Here is a 21,644-nt window from a genome sequence, read left to right as displayed (position 1 = left end):
CTTAATTTAAGAGAATTAACAGAAAGGCATTGTGTACCTCTAAGCTGCATAGTTTCAAGATTCAGGCAGAGACTCGTGTACAGCGTTGTCCTGTTTCGCATTATTTGATTACTTTGTCATCTGTGCTTGCAGCAAGGGAAAGTCACCTCTGCTTAGACTTTACATTGCTAAAAAAAGGACCTCTGTGACTATGCCTTTGTGCCAGGATGTTAGGGCTTTTCCACCCCTGTTTTCAATATCTCCCTCCACCTGACTGTTTGAAGCCTGATTTATTTTGTCATTTGTGGTCTATATTGTGAATATACTGCCTTATAGTCAAAGGTAAGCTCTCACAATCTTTCATTGAAACCTGCAGTTTGCTTCCATCATGATGTCCTTCTTTTCACATCTGTTAAACCAGACTAGTTTGCTGCTTCATTTCTCATTTAGTGAAGTATGCACCTTGTTATGACGTTCTACGAATATCTCAGAATTCTGGTTTAATAAGGTCATGGGTTTGATTCAAGTGTTCAGTAGCCAAATTTATCTCTAAGTTTGTGATCTTGATGAAGGTGGCCAAAATCCTGCCCCCAAATTTTTTTTCTTCCTCCTTTAAGGTCCATCAAAAACTATTGCAGCTTGTTTTGTCCCTGCCAAGATTTAGTGATCTTTCCAGGGTTCAAGGCTCCTTGAGGGCCCTTCTGCCTGGTCTGTATGTCTTGGCATATTGCTGCAGGAATTGTTCCGAGGTGGTTTGTGATCATTTTTATGTTACTTCTTTTCTCCCCTTTCAGTTATAACCTTTTTGAACAAGATTTGATCTCCGAGACGGATGAGGTATGATTATAATACTGAATTCTGGACCTCTCTCTTGGAGTCTGGGTTCTAGTTTCCTTAATCATCTGGACATTATTGCACAGGCCTAGTTTTAGTTCACAAGCATCCTTACATTTAAAACACACATGAGGTAAAGTGACTGCTCATTATGCAGAAGTTTACTTACCATTTTGAAACATTGCAAAAATGTAGAGCCTGGGTTTTCATTCAATCACATCTTATTTAAAAACTTGGGTTAAAATCAGTTGAGACAAAAAAAAAAAGATTTACATTTAACTTGCTGTTACAGAGGAGAAAAACATAATAGTCAGATAGGTACTGCGGTGGTTGGTGTCAGATGCAGCAGCACAAGTTGCTTGGAAATCAACTTCAGGCCAGCAAAGGGCTGAGCTTTTCATTGTGAATGGTGTAGCACATTTTTTCTGCTAATGTCATCTCTTAAAAGTTTAATGACTGGTGGCCTTGGGGAGTCACTTGCTGAGCAGTTAACAGCCGTTTAGCTCCATTACGGACCACTCAGAAGTCTGTCTCATGGAGCTTAGGGGATTGTGTTCTTTGAACAGGGATATTTTCTGCAGAAATTATTAGGTGGAAAAGTGAAAAAATTTGTAGCGGACATAAGTCCAGATGCAAAAATACATTTTTGATCTTGATTCTTTCTGTTCAGGCTCACTAGCTTTTCCTGATGCTCTGTGTAAGAAACCAATTATTTAGTCCTATTTTGTATATTTTGATAAAAGCAGCCCCAAGGGTCTTTACATTTAATGATCCAACAGAACTGTTGTTCCTACAATGTCTGCCTACCTGAAGGTTTAACTGTCTTGACTTTTGCCAAGGCATACGTAGTTTTGCACTGCCTTCCCATGAAGAGACTGCTATCTGTAAACTTCAAGCTTTAATTTGACTGGTCTCCTGCTGTATCCATATAATCGCATTGCCTGTCCTTTATTCTGAGGATGTAGTGCAGTTCATGATGGCACATTCTGCTTTCAGTTTTCATACATTACAGTGTAAACATTCACTTCATCCTATGAAACATTAGAAAACTGGATACTATGGAGTGAAGATTTCTGTTGTAATTTTGTCTCTTTTTTCCACATATCTTACCTGTCCAGCCCATCTTTCTCAAGTGACCTTTGCTGCCATTATTTAATATCCATAGCATCACGTTGCACTCCAGCCTCACAAGCCCTTGATTTGCCTTTTATTGTGGTTGGTATGGTTGATCCACCCCACAGTGGGGGAAGTAAGATCATTTGGGAAAGTAAGCCCCAGATTTCTGTAAAGCAATTAAGTGGTGGTCTCAGTCTCTTGCCCTGGGCAGTGTCTTGCCTGTTCGTTGTTTTTTTTTTAAGCCACAGAGTTTGATTTGGCTTCCTGACCCAAAGTGTCATCAGTGGCCAAGAGGTGAATTTTTTGCATTACATGGAACAAGCTGAGACAGCACATAATGCTGCATCGAGTGAGTGGATAATGCAAACCGCAAGATGGTTCTGCTGTCCCCAGTATTTGTAGTCAAATAATCCTCTTTGTTGTGCTGGTGAAGCAGGGGAGTGATGTGGGTTGGCCCACCTGTTTTGAGTCCTATTTTGTTACCATGCAATTTGTGCATTCCTCTTTCCATTGCTGACTGCAGCCTTGCACCTGGCCTCCTGGATAGTCTTTTGTTTTCTGTAGTTGACCTCTTCAGTTAGATCTGCAGTATTCTCACCATGTTTTAGATTTTTTTTATATTTTAGACATGAATGGAAATATTCTCACTTGGCATTCTGTTTTATTGTTGCATCTCCAGAACCTCTGTCTTTCCAACCCCTTCAAATGCTGTTATCATTTCTTTAACAGATCTCTGTTAATTTGCTAGTTCACTCTTTATTTCTGCTGTACTTCATTCCTTTGTCTTCTTCACCTCCTCTTTTCTGCATATTCACAATACAAACAACCTGTAGATTTTGTGACAGATAGTAATTTTGCAATTGTGTTTGGATTAGATCAGATAAGGATAACTAAGCATATGAAATCAGTAGGCTATCAACTTATTTTAAAGCCATGTCCTCACAGGTGGCGCAGTGGTATTGCTGACGAGACTGTAGAAGATTGTGGGTTCGCTTCCCGGTTCCTCCCTGTGTGGATAGCGCTTTGAGTACTGAGAAAAGCGCTATATAAATGTAATGAATTATTATTATGTTAATGGAGGGTACTGACTACAGCAAATTATTATACAGAGTGTGAAAAGCAGGACACTTGTTAGATGGAAAATATTCTGCATGCATGTTTTGTGTAGATGCAGTATGCGTTGATATAAATTTGGCTGATGTATACGTAAATAATACACTCTGTATGGTATTTGTGTCCTCCATTTTTATACAGTTTGTATGTTTTCCTCCTGTTTTCATTGGCTTTCTTTAAGCACTCTAAAGAAGTGCTGTTAAGCTATTTTTGTGACCTTAGGTTTGCCCTTGTTTGCATGTGTTCGTGGGTGGGAATGTACTTTATGACTGTTGTCCCATCAAGGAAAACCTCCCGTCTTGGACTTGTGTCCCCAGGATAGACCTTCTGCACTTTCTCAAAACAAATGTGCGATTCAGTAAGATTGTATTGACACAGAGTATCTAAAGTTAAGAACTAGAAAATCCCTAATTGGAGATGTGATTACTTGGCTGACTGATGAGCATAACCCTTAAAGATTCCATGACAACTACACACAAGGCTGTTTTCTGCAAAGCCATTTCCACATTTCACTGTGCAGTGTATTTTAAATACAGCAACTGAAAATTAAGTTAGAAACCACACAGCATAGCAGCAGGGAAAACAGACATTTGAGAAATTGTCAGAGTTGGAGTGGGAATGGAGTCCTGTGAATATGATGAATTGTACCCATAATTTTTTTTATTTTAGATTTACAGGATCTGAGAGAAGGTGTTGTTTTCCATGGGGATCTCGCTGACTATTCATCTGTATTTATTTTCCTTTTGAATTTTGTTCATCAAACGCTCTACATCATTAATAAGGTTTTCTAACGCTAATCATTGCTCTGTTGACATTGCCACTGAGTATCTGTCCAGGCAATTGACCCCACTGTCTCTATCAAGTGTTTATTTCTGTTTTGGCAGATGTTTTGTCGGTGTCCTCTTTCAAGTAGAAAAAAAGTAATTGTATGTGTCAGCTTATAAGCCTGAGTGCTTCTGATGAATAGTGACTTTTTTTTTTTTCTCGTTCTTGTGTTGCCTTATTAAATTGTTTCTTCATCTGTGAAGCAAATATCGTTGGTGATTTATTAAGAGGATCCTTTCATTAAAGCGAGTATAGTATCCACCCAAGCATTCTTCAGATTCCTTGTTTTGAGGTGGGACACTGGTCGTCTGAAGCATAACTGAAAATGAAATAATCCGAATGATAGATGTGTTAGAGTAACTGATGACACCCGTCTACTTGGTCTGGGATTGCTTCCTACCTTGTGCCTAGTGCTATCAGAATAGGCTGTAGCTTCCCATGAGCCTCAGTTAGATTAAGCTTTTTAAAGAAAAATGGATAAATGTCAAAGTGAAAACAAAATTACTTTGCAGAAGTTATAATCATGAGTGTTTTATCCTATGCGTCATGTTAATAAAAAGTGAAGTTTTTGTCCATAAACTTGATAACTGCAGACCGAGCAATCAGTTTTTAGAGGAAATACTCCTGGATCACAACCTATCACCTCTTGTGCATACAAGATGAACATAATATTCTCAAACCCTGGTAATCAAATTCAGGTTTGTGTGGGGCGCAATAGCCTATTCTAGCAGGACTTGGTGTAAGGCAGAAAACAGCCCTGAACAAGGTGCCACTCCATTGCATGGCATACACATGCATACTCACACATGGTTAATGTGGAATTGCCACTTCCACAAAAATGTTCCAATTAGTCTAACTATGTGGAAAACCCATGCACACACTGGGCGAATATGCAAACTCCATATATAAAGTGACACAAGATTCAAACCAGGATACTTAATATGTTAGTCCTACCCACACCTTCCTGTCCCATGCCAAAATTGTACATTGATAATCATCTGTGAGACCCAGAGCTGTAATTGCTATAAGAATTAGGCTTTTACACTTAAATGCAGCTTTTGACTGGAAAGTTCAGTTTTATCATGAGGTACTTTTCTTGCACAATTTGCACTGTTTAGAGAAGTCTAAAGACGGCGCTCTGTCATTTCTGTCTGCATTTAGATATGGTATTTGTTTTGCTCATTTCAAGAAACAATCTTTTGTTTTTCTTTATATATTGATGTTTGACTTTAGGTTATGCGAATAGCGCACACAAGCAAATGACACAGCTTTATTTTTTAAATTCTGTTACTTCAATCAAATCATTGATTTTTCTGTTTTAGTGAGGAGAAATGGAGGATGAGCGAAAGTTATTTCTTTATCCGTTTGTAAGTTTTCTGTAAATGTATCATAATTCTACAGAGACCATGACAATTTTAACAACCCTCAATTCGGTGGTTTAAATTTATATGTGCTTCAGTATATGTTCAATCTAGTTGTTATCTATGATACAGGTTTACTAGCCTGTAATTTTCAGATCTACATACTATCCAAAAGTACACTTCGGTTATTTCTATTTACCCGAATTGAATACTGTAGTACTTTATTCTTAAAGTATTCCATCACTATTCTAAAACCAATTCAGAATACAGCTGCAAGGATTCTAAATCAAATTAGGAGAAAAAATATGACTACACACGAATATACTCAACCTTGGCTGCCAGTGCACTTTAGGACTTATTTTAAGATCCTACTTTTGACATATGAAGTCATAAATGGTATAATTTTCTTTACCTTACACTCTGCAGAGAAGGTATACTCCTGTATGTTGGGATTATTTGGATGACTAAAGCTACTGCATAAGGTCAAGTGTTCAGTTATATGGTCCTGAATACCTTAATAATCTATGTAACAATGTAAGAAGCATTTCTTTGGCATTTATATTTAAATTAAAACTGAGAACACATTTTTCCATAGTGTGCGATAGGGCTGTTGTTAGAACTATCTGTCTTTCTTTATTTTTGTAATTATTTCAATCGTAACTTGGACTGTTACTGTGTCTTTCCTATACTTTATTTTCCCTTCTTCTTGGCCTGTGGTTCACATGGTGTTACAGCCGTTATGATCAAGTTCTCCCATCTGGCACTGGACTGTGGTTTTGTATACTTCTAGTGTTGTCAGTGTCTTCCTGAGATATGATGCCTTATGGAGTACCTTGGTAGATACTGGACAACTGGTTAGAAAATTTAGGCTCACAGAGAACCAGAGGTGTCCAATAGAATGCAGGAAGCAACTCAGTCCATCTCCGGGCACAATCACACACACTCCCACGCAGTAATTCTAGCTTTGTCCATGTTTGAGATGAGAGAAAAAAGCCGGATGATAACAGTGTGTAAATGCTATATAAGCTACCTGTATATTAAAATCAGTTTTCCTTTAGCTGTTCGGCAGTAGCACAAACCAGTGTACCACAGTATACTTGCACTATTTAACAACCTAATTTATCGATTTCCATGTCTTTATGATAGTTTGGTCATATTGTTCCTTTTATGGCCAGTATGTTTTAGCTGTTTTCCACTTGCCCTGGCTAAAGGTATAATTGGTAGTTTTCTATTACAGGTGAAGTGACTGAAAACTTAATAAAATGAACCTTAGTGTCAGCAGTGGTTAGTAACAATTACCACTCTGTAAATATCAATAACTCTGTAAATAAACTGCCTGTAATAGTTCATCATTTATAATAAATGACACATTTTGCTTTGATATCTTTAATTACATATAATTTACACATCATCTATACTCTTTCTGTAGTTTTACAAGCTTTCTGTCGCTCTGTTTCTAAAATAGGTTTCATGTATAGCATAAGCTGATAATCTGACATTATTTTTTCCCGTCTGTTTGTGTAGATTTTCTTTTGATTATTACTTAATTTTTTTTTGTGTGTTGCCTCCCCATACAGAGTCTCAATTCAGATTTATCAGCAAAAAATGATTGTGTTGACCATAATGGATCCTTTAAAACCACCTTTTTTTTTTTCCTTTTCCAGTAAAACGCTTCAGGGAGCCTAAGCACGAAAGACGTCCTTGGAGAATTTGGTAAGTATATTCTTTGTTTCTTCACAGTGCAAACCTGCATTGTAATATAGCAGCTATTGAGCTTTTAATATTGACTAAAAACAGACTTTCTAAATTTATATAAATCTTTCTATACAGTTATGCCGATAAATATTTGGACAAAGACAACTTTTTTCTAATTTTGGTTCTGTACATTACCACAATGAATTTTAAATGAAACAACTCAGATGCAGCTGAAGTGCAGACTTTCAGCTTTAATTCAGTGGGGTGAACAAAACGATTGCATAAAAATGTGAGGCAACTAAAGCAGTTTTTTAACACAATCCCTTCATTTTAGGGGCTCAAAAGTAATTGGACAAATTAAATGACTGGAAATAAAATGTTCATTTCTAATACTTGGTTGAAAACCCTTTGCTGGCAATGACAGCCTGAAGTCTTGAACTCATGGACATCACCAGATGTTGGGTTTCCTCCTTTTTAATGCTCTGCCAGGCCTTTACTGCAGCGGCTTTCAGTTGCTGTTTGTTTGTGGGCCTTTCTGTCTGAAGTTTAGTCTTCAACAAGTGAAATGCATGCTCAAATGGGTTAAGATCAGGTGACTGACTTGGCCATTCAAGAATTTTCCACTTCTTTGCTTTAATAAACTCCTGGGTTGTTTTGGCTGGTTTTTTTGGGTCATTGTCCATCTGTATCATGAAACGCCGCCCAATCAATTTGACTGCATTTAGCTGGATTTGAGCAGACAGTATGTCTCTGAACACCACAGAATTCATTCGGCTGCTTCTGTCCTGTGTCACATCATCAATAAACACTAGTGTCCCAGTGCCACTGGCAGCCATGCACGCCCAAGCCATCACACTGCCTCCACCGTGTTTTACAGATGATGTGGTAGGCTTTGGATAATGAGCTGTTCCACGCCTTCTCCATACTTTTTTCTTGCCATCATTCTGGTAGAGGTTGATCTTGGTTTCATCTGTCCAAAGAATGTTTTTCCAGAACTGTGCTGTCTTTTTTAGATGTTCTTTAGCAAAGTCCAATCTAGCCTTTCTATTCTTGAGGCTTATGAGTGGCTTGCACCTTGCAGTGCACACTCTGTATTTACTTTCATGTAGTCTTCTCTTTATGGTAGACTTGGATATCGATACACCTACCCCCTGGAGAGTGTTGTTCACTTGGTTGGCTGTTGTGAAGGTGTTTCTCTTCACCATGGAAATGATTCTGCGATCATCCACCACTGTTGTCTTCCGTGGACGTCCAGGTCTTTTTGCGTTTCTGAGTTCACCAGTGCTTGCTTTCTTTCTCAGGATGTACCAAACTGTAGATTTTGCCACTCATAAAATTTTAGCAATTTCTCGGATGAGTTCTTTCTGCTTTCGCAGATTAAGGATGGCTTCTTTCACCTGCATGGAGAGCTCCTTTGACTGCATGTTGTCTGTTCACAGCAAAATCTTCCACATGTAAGCACCACACCTCAAATCAACTCCAGGCCTTTTATTTGCTTAATTGATAATGACATAACGACGGACTTGCCCACACCTGCCCATGAAATAGCCTTTGAATCAATTGTCCAATTACTTTTGAGCCCCTGAAATGAAGGGATTGTGTTAAAAAAAACTGCTTTAGTTGCCTCACGTTTTTATGCAATCGTTTTGTTCACCCCACTGAATTAAAGCTGAAAGTCTGCACTTCAACTGCATCTGAGTTGTTTCATTTAAAATTCATTGTGGTAATGTACAGAACCAAAATTAGAAAAAAGTTGTCTCCAACTCCACATATTTACGGACCTAACTGTATTTATGCCTGTTCCCTAGAGATTACTCTTAAACACAGTACAATTACACCTGTGTAAAATATACTGCACAGGCTATATAAACTTGCCATTGTCCATTGAACTGAGTTTTATATTACTGATGGCCTGCATGTTTCAGAAATAAAGAACTGGCTAGACTATTTTTCTCATGTTTTTCCTAATTTTTTTTATATAGTTAATACACACAAAATCAATATGGGTGTTCTCCAGAATTTCCCTTCTACTTTTATGTTCTTCTTAATACATGGTGATAGCAGCTTCACAGTACAAAGTCAGTGGAATAGGTGTTGAATACTGCAGCCCAGTGTGTATTAGAGTACTACCTGGTGTGAATCTAGACACAAAGTAAATAGGACTGTGACAATAAATGTCGTAGGCTTTTAACTTCTTATATAGTCTTTTGGTTATTGTGGCCTTGTTTACCATGTTGTGCAGCAGAGTTGTGGACAAAATTAATATTGTATGGTAGTGTAGTTTTTTCATTGCTTAATATCATCAGTGCACTGATGACAAATACGGTCGGATCATCTGCTGGCTTGCTGCTGCTCCTGGCGAGCTGCGTGTTCTGCTTCTCGCTTGTCATTGTTTTAAGAGCAGGGAGCACATGAAGTGTGTCTGCCAAAAGCATTCCAACAACTGCTAGGTTAGATGTCCATGAACTTGTTTTAAATGTTGTCTCACTGCCTTGTCTCGCGGGACATCAAATTGTCTTCCGAGAAGATCACGTCTTGTCTCCCTCCTAAGATTTGTTTTTTTTTTTTAATATAGGGATAATCGCTTAAATCATAATTGTTATTTCACTTGCATCATTGTAAAGTAAAATGTATATTTTCATCCATTGATCCACTCCCTTGACCTGCTTAACCCAACTTCAAGCTGTGAGGAGTCAAAGGCAGAAACTATAATTGGACAGGTCACCAGTTTATTGTAGTGTAAGATGCAGGTTAACCTAAATGGAATGTGTTTGGAATGTGAAAGGAAAACTTGGGGGCCTGGTAAAAGGCCCATGAAAACATGTAAACTTCTGACAGTTGGTTTGGAGTTCACATCTAGTCTTTTGTCTCTGTAAAGCAGCAGCACTAAATATATTCCCTGTAGGGATGGTCCAGTCAAGTTTTTTTTCTAGGGTAGATACCAGCCATCGATTTCTTATTACTGAATTGGGTGATTCAGATACTGATGGGTTTTTTTTTTTCCTTCATCACTTTAAAAAACTTTGCACTAAGCTCCTGCACAACCAGACACATAGAAGCTTTAATAAAATATGTACAGAAAGCATTTAACAATAACACATATGGCATGAATGAAAATAAAATGCTTCTCATAATTATAAGCTTAATTGCTTCTGTAATTAAACAAAGCTTAATTAAAAAAATACGAGAGTTGCTGGCAAACATGCACCCCGGCAGATGGATCCCTGACATGTGTCCTGGCTGCTACAGTGTACTCTACGTGCTGTGTCTGCAAAACAGTGATTGCGGAGCTGCTTTTATGTTGGTTTCTCCGGGTAGTCCTGTCCTCTTCATACAGGTCTGAGGAGTGTGCTCTCTTGGGCGAGGACCCAGGGGCACTACACTATTATTTCTACAGCACACCAGTTGAAAAACACTTATGTAGAATATAATTATCAAATCAAGTCAAATCGATTTACTTTGATATGTCTGTGTTTTATATACTATGCCAATTTAAGAATTAACACAAGTTTTTTTTTTTGTTTTTTTTTTGTTATTTTTGTAGGTGCTTATAATACATTAGCCTCGTTGTCTTATTGCCTTCTTTGGATCTTGCCTTTTAGGAAGTAATTCAAGTTCAGGTTGTACTTGCTCAGTATTTTGTTAAAAGTTCAGGTTTAGTTCATTGTTTAAGTTTAAGCTATGCCATTAGATTTTTAAGTACTTTATTTTTGTGATTACATGTTTTAATGTTAGATACAGTTAATCCTGGTTAATTTCGTACAATTATGCAATTGATTAGTTCATTCTTTTAATCGATTCCCAGCCATAGTGGGTGGGCGTATATATATGTCTGTCTGTGTGTGTGTGTGTGTGTGTGTGTATGTATATATATATATATATATATGTATATATATATATATATGTATATATATATATATGCTGGACACGCTGATCACCAATCGAGTCTTTTGTAGTGGAAATCAACCCAATTTAGATTAGCAACTGATCGAACACAGAATCACTAATCTCCTTGCCTACTAAGATTTGCACAGTAGATTTATCAATGTAATTATGTGATACAGACTTTTTTGTATTTGTGTTTTTGAATGCTCTTTTCTGTGAAATTTATTCTCTTTAGGTTGTGTGTAAAGCTGCGTGATAATAGGGAAAGATTGTAATAAAAGATCAATCTTATGATGATGCGATAAATCAGAGATTAAGATTATGCAGTATCACTGATGGTGCATGCTGCCACTACAGACGATAAATAACTTGGCTTGTAATGTTTTAACACCTCTTAATTCCTTGTGACCTTTTCTTAAATTACATGTGTGTCGGAGGGAGTGACATAACAGTATTAAATCTAAAACAAATCACAGATTTTTGTTCATGAACACCATCCTGTTCACGTTGCATGGCTTTAAAGATGAATACTGGCATGTCACAACATTCCCTGATGCACCTATATTTGATACATTTACCTTGATGACTACATAGGCTTGCATAATGCCATAAATGTAAATGGGCAAACCTTTTTAATACCAAATTACGCTGTGTTACTAGCCAGTTAAATCTCAGAAATAAAATAAAAACTAACCGATGGCAAGGTGCATTCTGTGTCCAGAACAGTGAATCCTGTTCCAATCATATTACTTCAGTAGCTTTGATCATGTTCTTCACATTGTCAATGGTGAAATATTCCAGCTCATCTTTGCATAAACTCCAGCAATTCAAAGCCTCCCGTAATTCCAGAGCAATATTTTACCCACTGTGTTCTTTTCGAAAGTAGTATGTCTGTAAACACTGTGCCTTTAATTCAAAGCCACTGTGATGAAGTGAATTGTCAGGCTTATTTAGGGCTCCATTATCCTTCTTGACCAAAGATTGTTCATGTGAAAATTTCATATCTTTCAGCTCTTCTAGCACCTATTTGCTGCACTGCTCATACATTTCTGGGACGGGAACTTGGGGTAAAATATGTATGGGATAGAATCTGATATCATTTATCAAGCTTGTTGTTAAGGTACACAAAACCTTTTTTGGACAGTATTTATTGGCACTGTGTCTTTATACAGATAGTGGGTAAATGCCAGTGTTATTTATGTTTGATGCCGGGACACAGACTCCTATGGTGACACGCTAACTCCTGCAAATTAATGCCTACTTTAGATTTGTGTCAGATTTTGTCAACAGTCTAATAGTGCTATTTGCACATTTTTGTGAACAACACCCTTGTATTGTTATTTATGATGTGTTTTGAACAGTGGAAACAGGTTTGTAGTTCTAGTCCTGAAGCGCGATTGCAGCGTCTGTGTAAGATTGTTTGTCCGTTGCTGGGGCAGGGCAATAGGAGGCTCACATTGCTGCAGTGAAGCACCACAGAAGCAAATCATAAAAGGTCACACTACAAGTCCCTGTCTTGCACCCCAAAACACAAGGCTTAGTCTCCGTACTTTAGCAAAACCAGCTTTATTCAGCTTGAAACAGGAACGGCACAGTTATTTATTGTAGCGTGATCTACCATTCTGCTATACACAGACATAGCAGTCAGGCATGATCGTGGCCAGGTCAGTGATCAAGTAATCCTGTTACAGTATCTGCATGTACAATTTATGTGCTCCTAATCTTGCATCACCCATCGAGATCTTTTCTGTTTACATTGGCGGAGAGACGCGACATATCTGTGAGCCTACTATTGCCCCGTACAGACGCGGAGATCACACTTCGGGACGCTCTTCGGCTTGCTGTCCCGTTGATGGAGGTCCCAAGAGAGTTTACAAACCTCACATTTTCTTGAATGAGTGCCGCTTTAATAGGAATGTTTCTTGAACGAGCATCACTGAACCACATAAAAATGGCTTTTTTGACTTCTTCAAATGCAGCAGTTCACATACGTTTGCAACCCGAGATTTTTCTACTTTTTTTGCTCTGTCTTTCAAGAAAGTTGATAGTGTTGATGGCAAAATTCTGAATTCACTGGCAACATCTTGTTTCTTTTTGCAGCAATCGAGAGCTGCAAAAAATTCAAGTTTTTTTTTTCTATTATGAACTGTTATTGTTTTTCCGTGTCTGCCGTTTCTACAGGAGGGTGACAATGAGTTAAATTCCAGTGGATGTTTTTCAAATGTTGACAAGCAATAAGTAAAAGGTATCACTGAAAACCACAGGAAACAAAAAAGGCAAAAAAAAAAAACCAGTATGAGTAAAGTTCGAAGAAAGAAAAAAAAATTACAGTGTTTCTGTTTGGGGATCGTTGTGCACAACTGAGCTGCGGCCACAGAACTAACTGCTCTGTGGATGATTCATTCAGGCATTTCCAGGTCTTTTGTGCACTTCGTTGTAATGAAAGTATCTGCTGAATGTACTTCGTAGTAGCGAGATTTCTATAGACTCGTGTCATATGGGGAAGCAGTCGGGACCATAAAATTACTTCGTTGTAATGAAAATTTTGTTGTAAAGATATTTGTTATAATGGAATTTTACCTGTGTACTGTACTTGTATGAAGTTACTCACCAGACTTCACTTTGCTGTTTGTTTATGATGTTGTCAGATACAATAGAGTTTCGAAATTTGCTTCATTATGAGTTTTTGTCTACCATATAGTTAACTGACATAACTTTTTATTAAAAAAGTGTTTATAACTAATTGTACCAGACAGAAAATTGCTGCCTCGAATTCTTAAAACTGCAGTAATCTTGATTCAGTGGGTATCATAAGTGTAGATGTATATTGTATTATTAGTATTGTCATATATACAAAACACATTGAAGTTCTTTTTCGTATGTCCAACCAACATGCAACATGTTGCCACTGTCTGATGCAGTGATTAGCAAAAATGCAATAAAATACATAGCTTAATTTTATCGAATAGAGAAAACAAATCACCATAGCTGGTTATTGTACTCCTTTACCCCACGTATTTATGCTCTCATTTATGCTCCTGAAACCTCATGGGAAAGAAAAACATGAGGAAAAACTATAGTGAAGTTGCAAAGAATGTATCCATGTAGTTACAGTTTAGAAACTTATTATTTGTGCAAAACACAGTGTCTCCTTATTCAATAATAAACATTTGTAATAGTCTTTGGTCTAATGTAGTTAAATACAGTCATATGAAAAAGTTTGGGAACCCCTCTTAATTCTTTGGATTTTTGTTTGTCATTGGCTGAGCTTTCTAAGTAGCAACTTTCTTTTAATACATGACATGCCTTATGGAAACAGTAGTATTTCAGTAGTGACATTAAGTTTATTGGATTAACAGAAAATATGCATCACAACAAAATTAGACAGGTGCATAAATTTAGGCACCCCAACAGAGATATTACATCAATACTTAATTGAGCCTCAATTTGCAAATATAACAGCCTCTAGACGCCTCCTACAGCCTTTGATGAGTTTCTGGATGGAGGTATTTTTGACCATTCTTCCATATAAAATCTCTCCAGTTCAGTTAAATTTGATGGCTGCCGAGTATGGACAGCCTGCGTCAAGTCATCCCATAGATTTTCAATGATATTCAAGTCCGGGGACTGTGACGGCCATTCCAGAACATTGTACTTCTCACTCTGCATGAATGCCTTTGTAGATTTCAATCTGTGTTTTGGGTCATTGTCTTGTTAGAATATCCGACCCCTGCGTAACTTCAACTTTGTGACTATTGCTTGAACATTATCCTGAAGAGTTTGTTGATATTGGGTTGAATTCATCCGTCCCTCGACTTTAACATGGGCCCCGGTCTCTGAACTAGCCACACAGCCTCACAGCATGATGGAACCTCCACCAAATTTGACAGTAGGTAGCAGGTGTTTTTCTTGGAATGCGCTATTCTTCTTCCGCCATGCAAAGCGCTTTTTGTTATGACCAAATAACTTTTTTTTTTGTCTCATCAGTCCAAAGCACTTTGTTCCAAAATGAATCTGGCTTGTCTAAATGAGCATTTGCATACAACAAGCGACTCTGTCTGTTGCATGAGTGCAGAAAGGGCTTCTTTCTCTTCACCCTGCCATACAGATATTCTTTGTGCAAATTGCACTGAATTGTAGAACGATGTACAGATACACCATCTGCAGCAAGATGTTCTTGCAGGTCTTTGGAGGTGATCTGTGGGTTGCCTGTAACCATTCTCACAATCTTGCTCATATGCCGCTCCTGTATTTTTCTTGGCCTGCCAGACCTGCTGGGTTTAACAGCAACTGTGCCTGTGGCCTTCCATTTCCTGATTATATTCCTTACAGTTGAAACTGACAGTTTAAACCTCTGAGATAGCTTTTTGTAGCCTTCCCCTAAACCATGATACTGAACAATCTTTGTTCTCAGATCTTTTGAGAGTTGCTTTGACGATTCCATGCTGTCACTCTTCAGAGGAGAGTCAAACGGAAGCACAACTTGCAATTGACCACCTTAAATACCTTTTCTCATGATTGGACACACCTGTCTATGAAGTTCAAGGCTTAACGAGCTAATCCAACCAGTTTGGTGTCGCAAGTAATCAGCATTGAACAGTGACATGCATTCAAATCAGCAAAATGACAAGGGGAACCAAATTTTTTCACATTTGATTTAATTTCATACAACTGAATACTGCTTCACAAAAAATCTTTGTTCGGAAAACATCCCAGTACTCGGATGTTCCTAGGAAATGAAAGACATACCACTGTTATCCTTTTTGTTGAGAGTAAATTATTATGCAAGCTGAGAGGGGTTCCCAAACTTTTTCATGTGACTGTAAGTGTGAGTAACATTTGTGATGATAATGGAATATCACATTAAGCAAAAATAGTAAAGATTACATGACTTTAAAATGTATTCCTCTTATTTAGTAAAAAGATTAATCTAGTAAACGTGGTGGTGGGATGATTTTTCTGTTGAATTCTGAAGTCTTTAGTAGAACACAACTGCAGTGAGCAAAGATTGTTAAAAATGCATGCCTCTCTTTTGCTTTACAGGTTTTTGGACACGTCGAAACAAGCAATTGGAATGCTTTTCATACATTTTGCCAATGTTTACTTGTCGGAGCTGACAGAGGTGGATCCCTGTTCACTGTAAGTGAGCCAGCAGAGTGAGGTCATAGTGTTCATACCTTCAAGTCGCGTATAGAGTTGATTTTATAAACTGACTCCATGCTGATATTTGTAGCGTGTTAAGATGAAAATGAACTTCATAATAAACTCTTGAGTTTGAATGTTTGAGCATATGTGTGCTACATCCTTAAGGGATCTCTCAGTTTGCAGGAAAGTTCCCAATTCATGTTTTACCCACAGGTACCTGATTAACTTCCTGCTAGATGCCACGCTGGGGATGCTGCTCATCTATATAGGTGTGCGCCTGGTCAGCAGTGTAGTCGAGTGGCAGCGATGGGAATCACTTCGGTTTGGAGAGTATGGTAAGGTGAAGTTTTAACCTCTCTGGATAGTTTGAAAGTATTATGTTAGCTGATGAATAAAACAGTAACACAGCAGGAGTTTTTCTTCAGTTTTGTTTTTGGTTTCGTCAGTTATATTAATAAAATTTAGTTGTGTGAAATCCTAAAGGGGAGTTATGCAAAGAATATTCATTTCATCTTTTCGCACCCTGTATAATTGCAGTAATGTCTGTATTCTTGGAAAGACATCAGCACCATTCTCAGTGGATATGGGACCGACATCAGAACTAATCTCAGTGAATATGGGTCTCCACCAGGGTGGTACTTTGTCTCCTATCCTGTTGGTGATTTTCATGGACATGTCAAGGCACAGCTAGGGTGTGCAAGGTGTGTAGTTCGGTGGCCTTAGAATTGTATGACTGCCTTTTTTAGACATTGTGGTTCTGTTGGGTTTAGTAGGCTATGAACTCCTGCATGCACTGGGACAGTTTACTACCAAGTATGAAGCGGGAGAGATGAGGATCAGCACCTCCAAATCTGAGGTTGTGGTCCTCAGTATGAAAATGGTGGGCTGTCCTCTTTGAGGTAGAGGTGAGTTACTGCCTCAAATAATGGAGTTTAAAATATTTTGGGGTCTTGTTCACATTTAAGCGGAAAAGGGATGGTGAAATCGACAGATTGGGGCAGCGAGCACAATGGTTAGTATGCATGTGAGTAGTGGTGAAAAAAGAGCAGAGCCAGAAGGCAAAGCTCTTGATTTACCAATCAATCTACATCCCTACCCTCACTTATGGTCATGAGCTTTGGGTAATGACTGAAAGGATGGCATTGTGGGTAAAAGCAGCCAAAATTAACTTTCTCTGCAGGGTGGCTGGGCTCCCACATAGAGATGGGGTGAGAAGCACAGACATCCAGGAGGAGCTATGATTATTACCACTGACCCTCTACATCAAGCAGAACCAATTGAGGTGGTTCAGGCATCTAATACAGATGTCTCTGGGACACCTCCCTGTGAAGGTTTTACGGGTTTGACCAGCTGGGAGGAGACTGAAGAAGACCCTGGGCTCGCTAGCAGGGTTATATCTCCCAGGTTGCCTGTGAAAGCCTTGGGATCACAAGGTGTTGAGTTGGCAAGTGTGGGTGGGTAATGGGACATATGGGCCTCACTGCTATGACTGCTACCTCCACAACCCCATCCCAGATAAGCAGTAAATGAATGAATGAATGTCCATTTCATTGTAAATATATAAGATAATGGTTTATGAGTAATACATATCAGCAGGTTTAACTTAGGTAAGCAGTCATACGTAAAAATATTACAAAACACTGTCTGTAATCCTGTTTTATACCCTGTTTGCAAGGAGAAATATAGTGAGGGGGAATTTTTCAAAGGTTTTCCTGTTTTTAATACCATTGCAGAGCCTTTCATATTTTTTTTATTTACTACCATCTGTTTTGGGTAGGGTAAATAATTAGAAGTTTAAAGTCTCCATTCAGAAGGGCATAGTATTTACTTCAGTTTGTGTTTATTCATGATTTTTCCACTAGATGTCATCAGAGACACTTATACTTAGCAGAAACTAAACCATAGTCCGCCAAGTCAGCTTGACCTGAGTGGTTTATGTATAATATGTGTGTATATATATATATATATATATATATATATATGTACGCGTGTATAATATGTGCTTTTATGAAAAAGAAAAAATGTGTATCATTATGAACACTATCTTAAAGCACATAAGTTAAACAATTCAGTACAACTTGCAGAGCTTTCTGCCCAAGGGTCTAAAAAGAGGTGGACTCCGACCCTGCTGTCATTAATCCAGCTAGGTAACCACAACTTCAGATTGCCTACAAGACAAGCTAAAGTAAGAACATGACAGAAAATATTGATGTGTCTTATAAACTAACGACATATATTAATAATGAATAAAAAATAACAATGTAGAAACTTCTAAAAACAAGTACCATTTTAAGTAAAATTTTTCTATCATATTCTATGCCATGTGGCAAGCGGCTGGGGGCGGTACCCAGCCAGGACACCCGGAAAGACCGAAGGAGGGATTACACCTCCTCTGGACCACGAGGGGGCAACCACCCTGGTGGCTATGGGGACCACGGGGGAAAAAAAGCATGAAAGCTCAACCCTATAGGGGCCCGTGGTCACCCCCAGGGGGCACCCAAATGCCTGGAGAGCCCTGGCCCTAAGCACTTCCGCCACACCTGGAAGTGCTGGGGGGACAAAGACCAAGGACACCCGGAGTGCTTCCAGGTGCACAGCAGGCACTTCCACCACACCAGGGAGTGCTGGCAGAAGCTCATTGGGAGGTACCTGGAACACGTCCGGGTGAATATAAAAGGGGCCGCCTCCCTCCATTCGATGGCTGGAGTCGGGTGGAAGAGGACGGAGCTTGGAGGAGAGGAGTGGAGGCGGTCACAAAGACGAGTAAAGGCATTTTGAGAGGCCAGGACTTGACGGGTGAATGGTGCAGGGGCACTGGGTTGCGTGCACTGTAAATATGAAATTGTATAATAAACGTGTGTTGGTTGTTGAACCTTCAGTGTCCGCCTGTCTGTGTCTGGACCAGTCACCACAGCCACAATTCACCAACTGTTGTAGACATTTTTGTCAGTTTAATTCTACCAACAGTTATCAAAAGCAATAATTAGCTTTATAAAGGTTTATGAATAGAAATACATGATGAATGACGGATACAGAAGAAAAAAAAATACAGACTTTCACTTTAACATAACATAAAAATTATTGATAGTACAATGCAGTATTTATTGTTTCTCCATGTGACTAAAAGGAAAAAGTTAAGCTCAATGAATACATATTTATTTACGACTAAAGACAAAATCAAACCTGTTTAAATTTTGTCAGGATGAGTAATGGAGTAATTTCAGTTGTGGTTCCTCTCCAAATTTCGAAGTGGTTATGACAGTGTTGCATGGGTGTTATAGCACCTAACTGATATCGCTGCTGAGCAAGCGTATTGTTGCATGTATTTAAATAACAGTTGCCTGCTTTTTTGTTTCTGGTGTTTGTTCTTACTGTGTGGCTGTTACAGTAATAATGTATAAAAAAAAATGTTCAATCCTGGATGTATATGGCCAAAACTGTTAACCTAAGTTTGTATACATTCAAATATTTACTTAGTTTTAATTGAAATATTCAAACCTTATTTTGGGCTAATTTTGCAGCCCTAGTGTACAGGAATCGAGCAGTGGCATACAACAGTTTACTTACTCATAAGTCTTAAAAATATAAATGTCCTTAATTCCTAAAATGTGCAAAAGCTCTAGAAAAGTTATTACATGTACAGTAAATGTGGCATTTATTCCAGTTAAAACCTGGATGGATAACCGTGCTTCTCATCAAAGGCTGGACACCCAATGTGCCTAGTGCTCAGGTTGAAGGTAATTTGCATTATTCAGCTTGTTAGTCCTTCTGACTGGACCTCTGGCTGCAATGACTGGACTGGAACAAAGACAGTCTATTTGCCCTGATATTTATCTCTTTTTTCACACGTCCCTGTGCCATTTCTGAGCCAATGGAGTATCAAACAGTAGGGGCTAATACCCTTCCTATGGTGGCCTCTTGGCCTTCAATCAAATCCACACATATCTCACCTGTCTTCTGTTAGTCAATATTTTACCCATGACAACAGTCTCATAGGATGAACTTCATACTTCTACACATTCTTCCCACACTGACCTCAAAAACTGCCTCTTGGTTCAAGCCAGTAATGTGGCAAGTCAAACAGCTCAGCACATCTTAAATTTGAGAAATTGCTAGACAAAGAACAATAAACCCTAAACTTTCCTATGGTTTTCTAGCACATGCTTTTATAACTGTTGTATTTATTATGTGTCTAAGTATCGTCTAATCAATATATGCACAAGATACAGGAACCAAAGAGCACATAATTGATAACAGCAAATTGTGCATCTTCTCACCTGGACAAACGTGTTTTACTAGTATTTAACTTATAGTGTGAGTAATTGTTAGCTTTAAAGTTCATGTTTGCAAAAAATGTTGCCTGTCTATTTAAGAAAAATTGTTTGTGGAGTAATGGCAAAATACAAGATGTTGTACTTTAAAGAAATACTTCCCCCCAAAATATTTTTTATATGTTAAAAGTTTTAATCTCATATTTTCATGGAGAACAGAGAAAACGAACTTTCTGATTGAATGGGCTTTAGAATTGTAGACAGGAGTCTCAACCAGTGAATAAGGGTTAAGAGGTTTGTCTTCAATTCAAAAACTTGATCATGTGAATGCATTTCCTGTGCGTGCACGGCTCAGGTTTTCCAGGAGTATTGATTTAACATCATTTTAGCAAGAAAATGCATTTACTTTGCACATTATGACCGTAAGACTAGATGACTTGACAGCACCAAAAAAATCCACCATTACATGAAAAGTTTAATTCCTATTGACAGCAAATCAAACTACATTCAAATTTCAATATTTAAATAAAAAGAAAGGAATAGTATATTGGTGAGCAGTAGTTGTATGCTGAGTTTTGTAATTTTTAATTTTGTACCGCATACTTGAATCTACTACTAATCATTATTTAGTATCAGTATGCTACTGCTGGAGTATGTGAATTTCCCCTTGGGGATTAATAAAGTATCTATCTGTCTATTGAACAAGTATCGTGGAATATGAAGCAGTAAATATACAAAGGTGTGTGTGGCTGGTTTTTTTTTTTTATGTCATAGATGTCTGTACTAAACTGAATTTGTAAGGGCCACATACCATGTTTTTCATTTGCAAAGAACAGACTATTAACTATTTGACAAAGTTAAAAAAAAAAAAGTTTAGATGGCAGAATAGAAGGAAATTTAAGGCTTTACTGAACATATATATTTGTCCTGTTTCTTTCATACCTGACCCTAAAATATGACCAAAATTGTTGGCACAATAAGTCAGTTCCTGTGTTCTGTCTTTCTTGGTTCACTTGTAATAAATAAGCTGAAATATTACACTAGACCTCTCACGTGAATGTAGTCCCCTTTTTCAGAAAGATTGTTATAAACATTGTTTCAGCATCCTGCTCTCTATACTTGACATCAGGAATGTCATATTTCCAGAAACTGTATGCTAACTGTTGCATAAGCGGAAGAGGAGGAAGCAAATTTACTTTGGGCCCTTTTTAAAAGAACTAAAAATAAACTGGAACCTTATTAATAGGTTTACATCATCCCTTCTGGCATTTTGCTTTTGACTTGAGTCTCCCTTTTATGAGAGAGATTCTGTTCTGTGTAGTAATCATACACTTCTGGAACATGAGAGTAGAATCTGTTTATGGTCAAAGACCATCATAATAGTAATACAAGTTCTATTAATGAATTTTCTAAATAGTCA

At 38.0% G+C, this 21,644-nt stretch overlaps 1 protein-coding gene across 1 annotated transcript in view; it reads left to right on the top strand.

The window, feature by feature from the left end:
• The window catches only part of LOC114668767 (store-operated calcium entry regulator STIMATE-like), a 45,156-nt gene that overhangs the window by 1,475 nt on the left and 22,037 nt on the right, over positions 1 to 21,644 (top strand). The window contains exons 2-4 of the mRNA XM_028824697.2: positions 6,893 to 6,941; positions 15,852 to 15,947; positions 16,167 to 16,288. Of these exons, the coding sequence (XP_028680530.1) occupies positions 6,893 to 6,941; positions 15,852 to 15,947; positions 16,167 to 16,288 (267 nt within the window). The remainder of the gene's footprint in view (positions 1 to 6,892; positions 6,942 to 15,851; positions 15,948 to 16,166; positions 16,289 to 21,644) is intronic.

Source organism: Erpetoichthys calabaricus, chromosome 18 (assembly GCF_900747795.2).
Source record: "Erpetoichthys calabaricus chromosome 18, fErpCal1.3, whole genome shotgun sequence".
NCBI classification, from domain to species: domain Eukaryota; kingdom Metazoa; phylum Chordata; class Cladistia; order Polypteriformes; family Polypteridae; genus Erpetoichthys; species Erpetoichthys calabaricus.
Note: the sequence above shows the minus strand (reverse complement) of the source record. Positions and strands in the feature narration are given on the sequence as shown.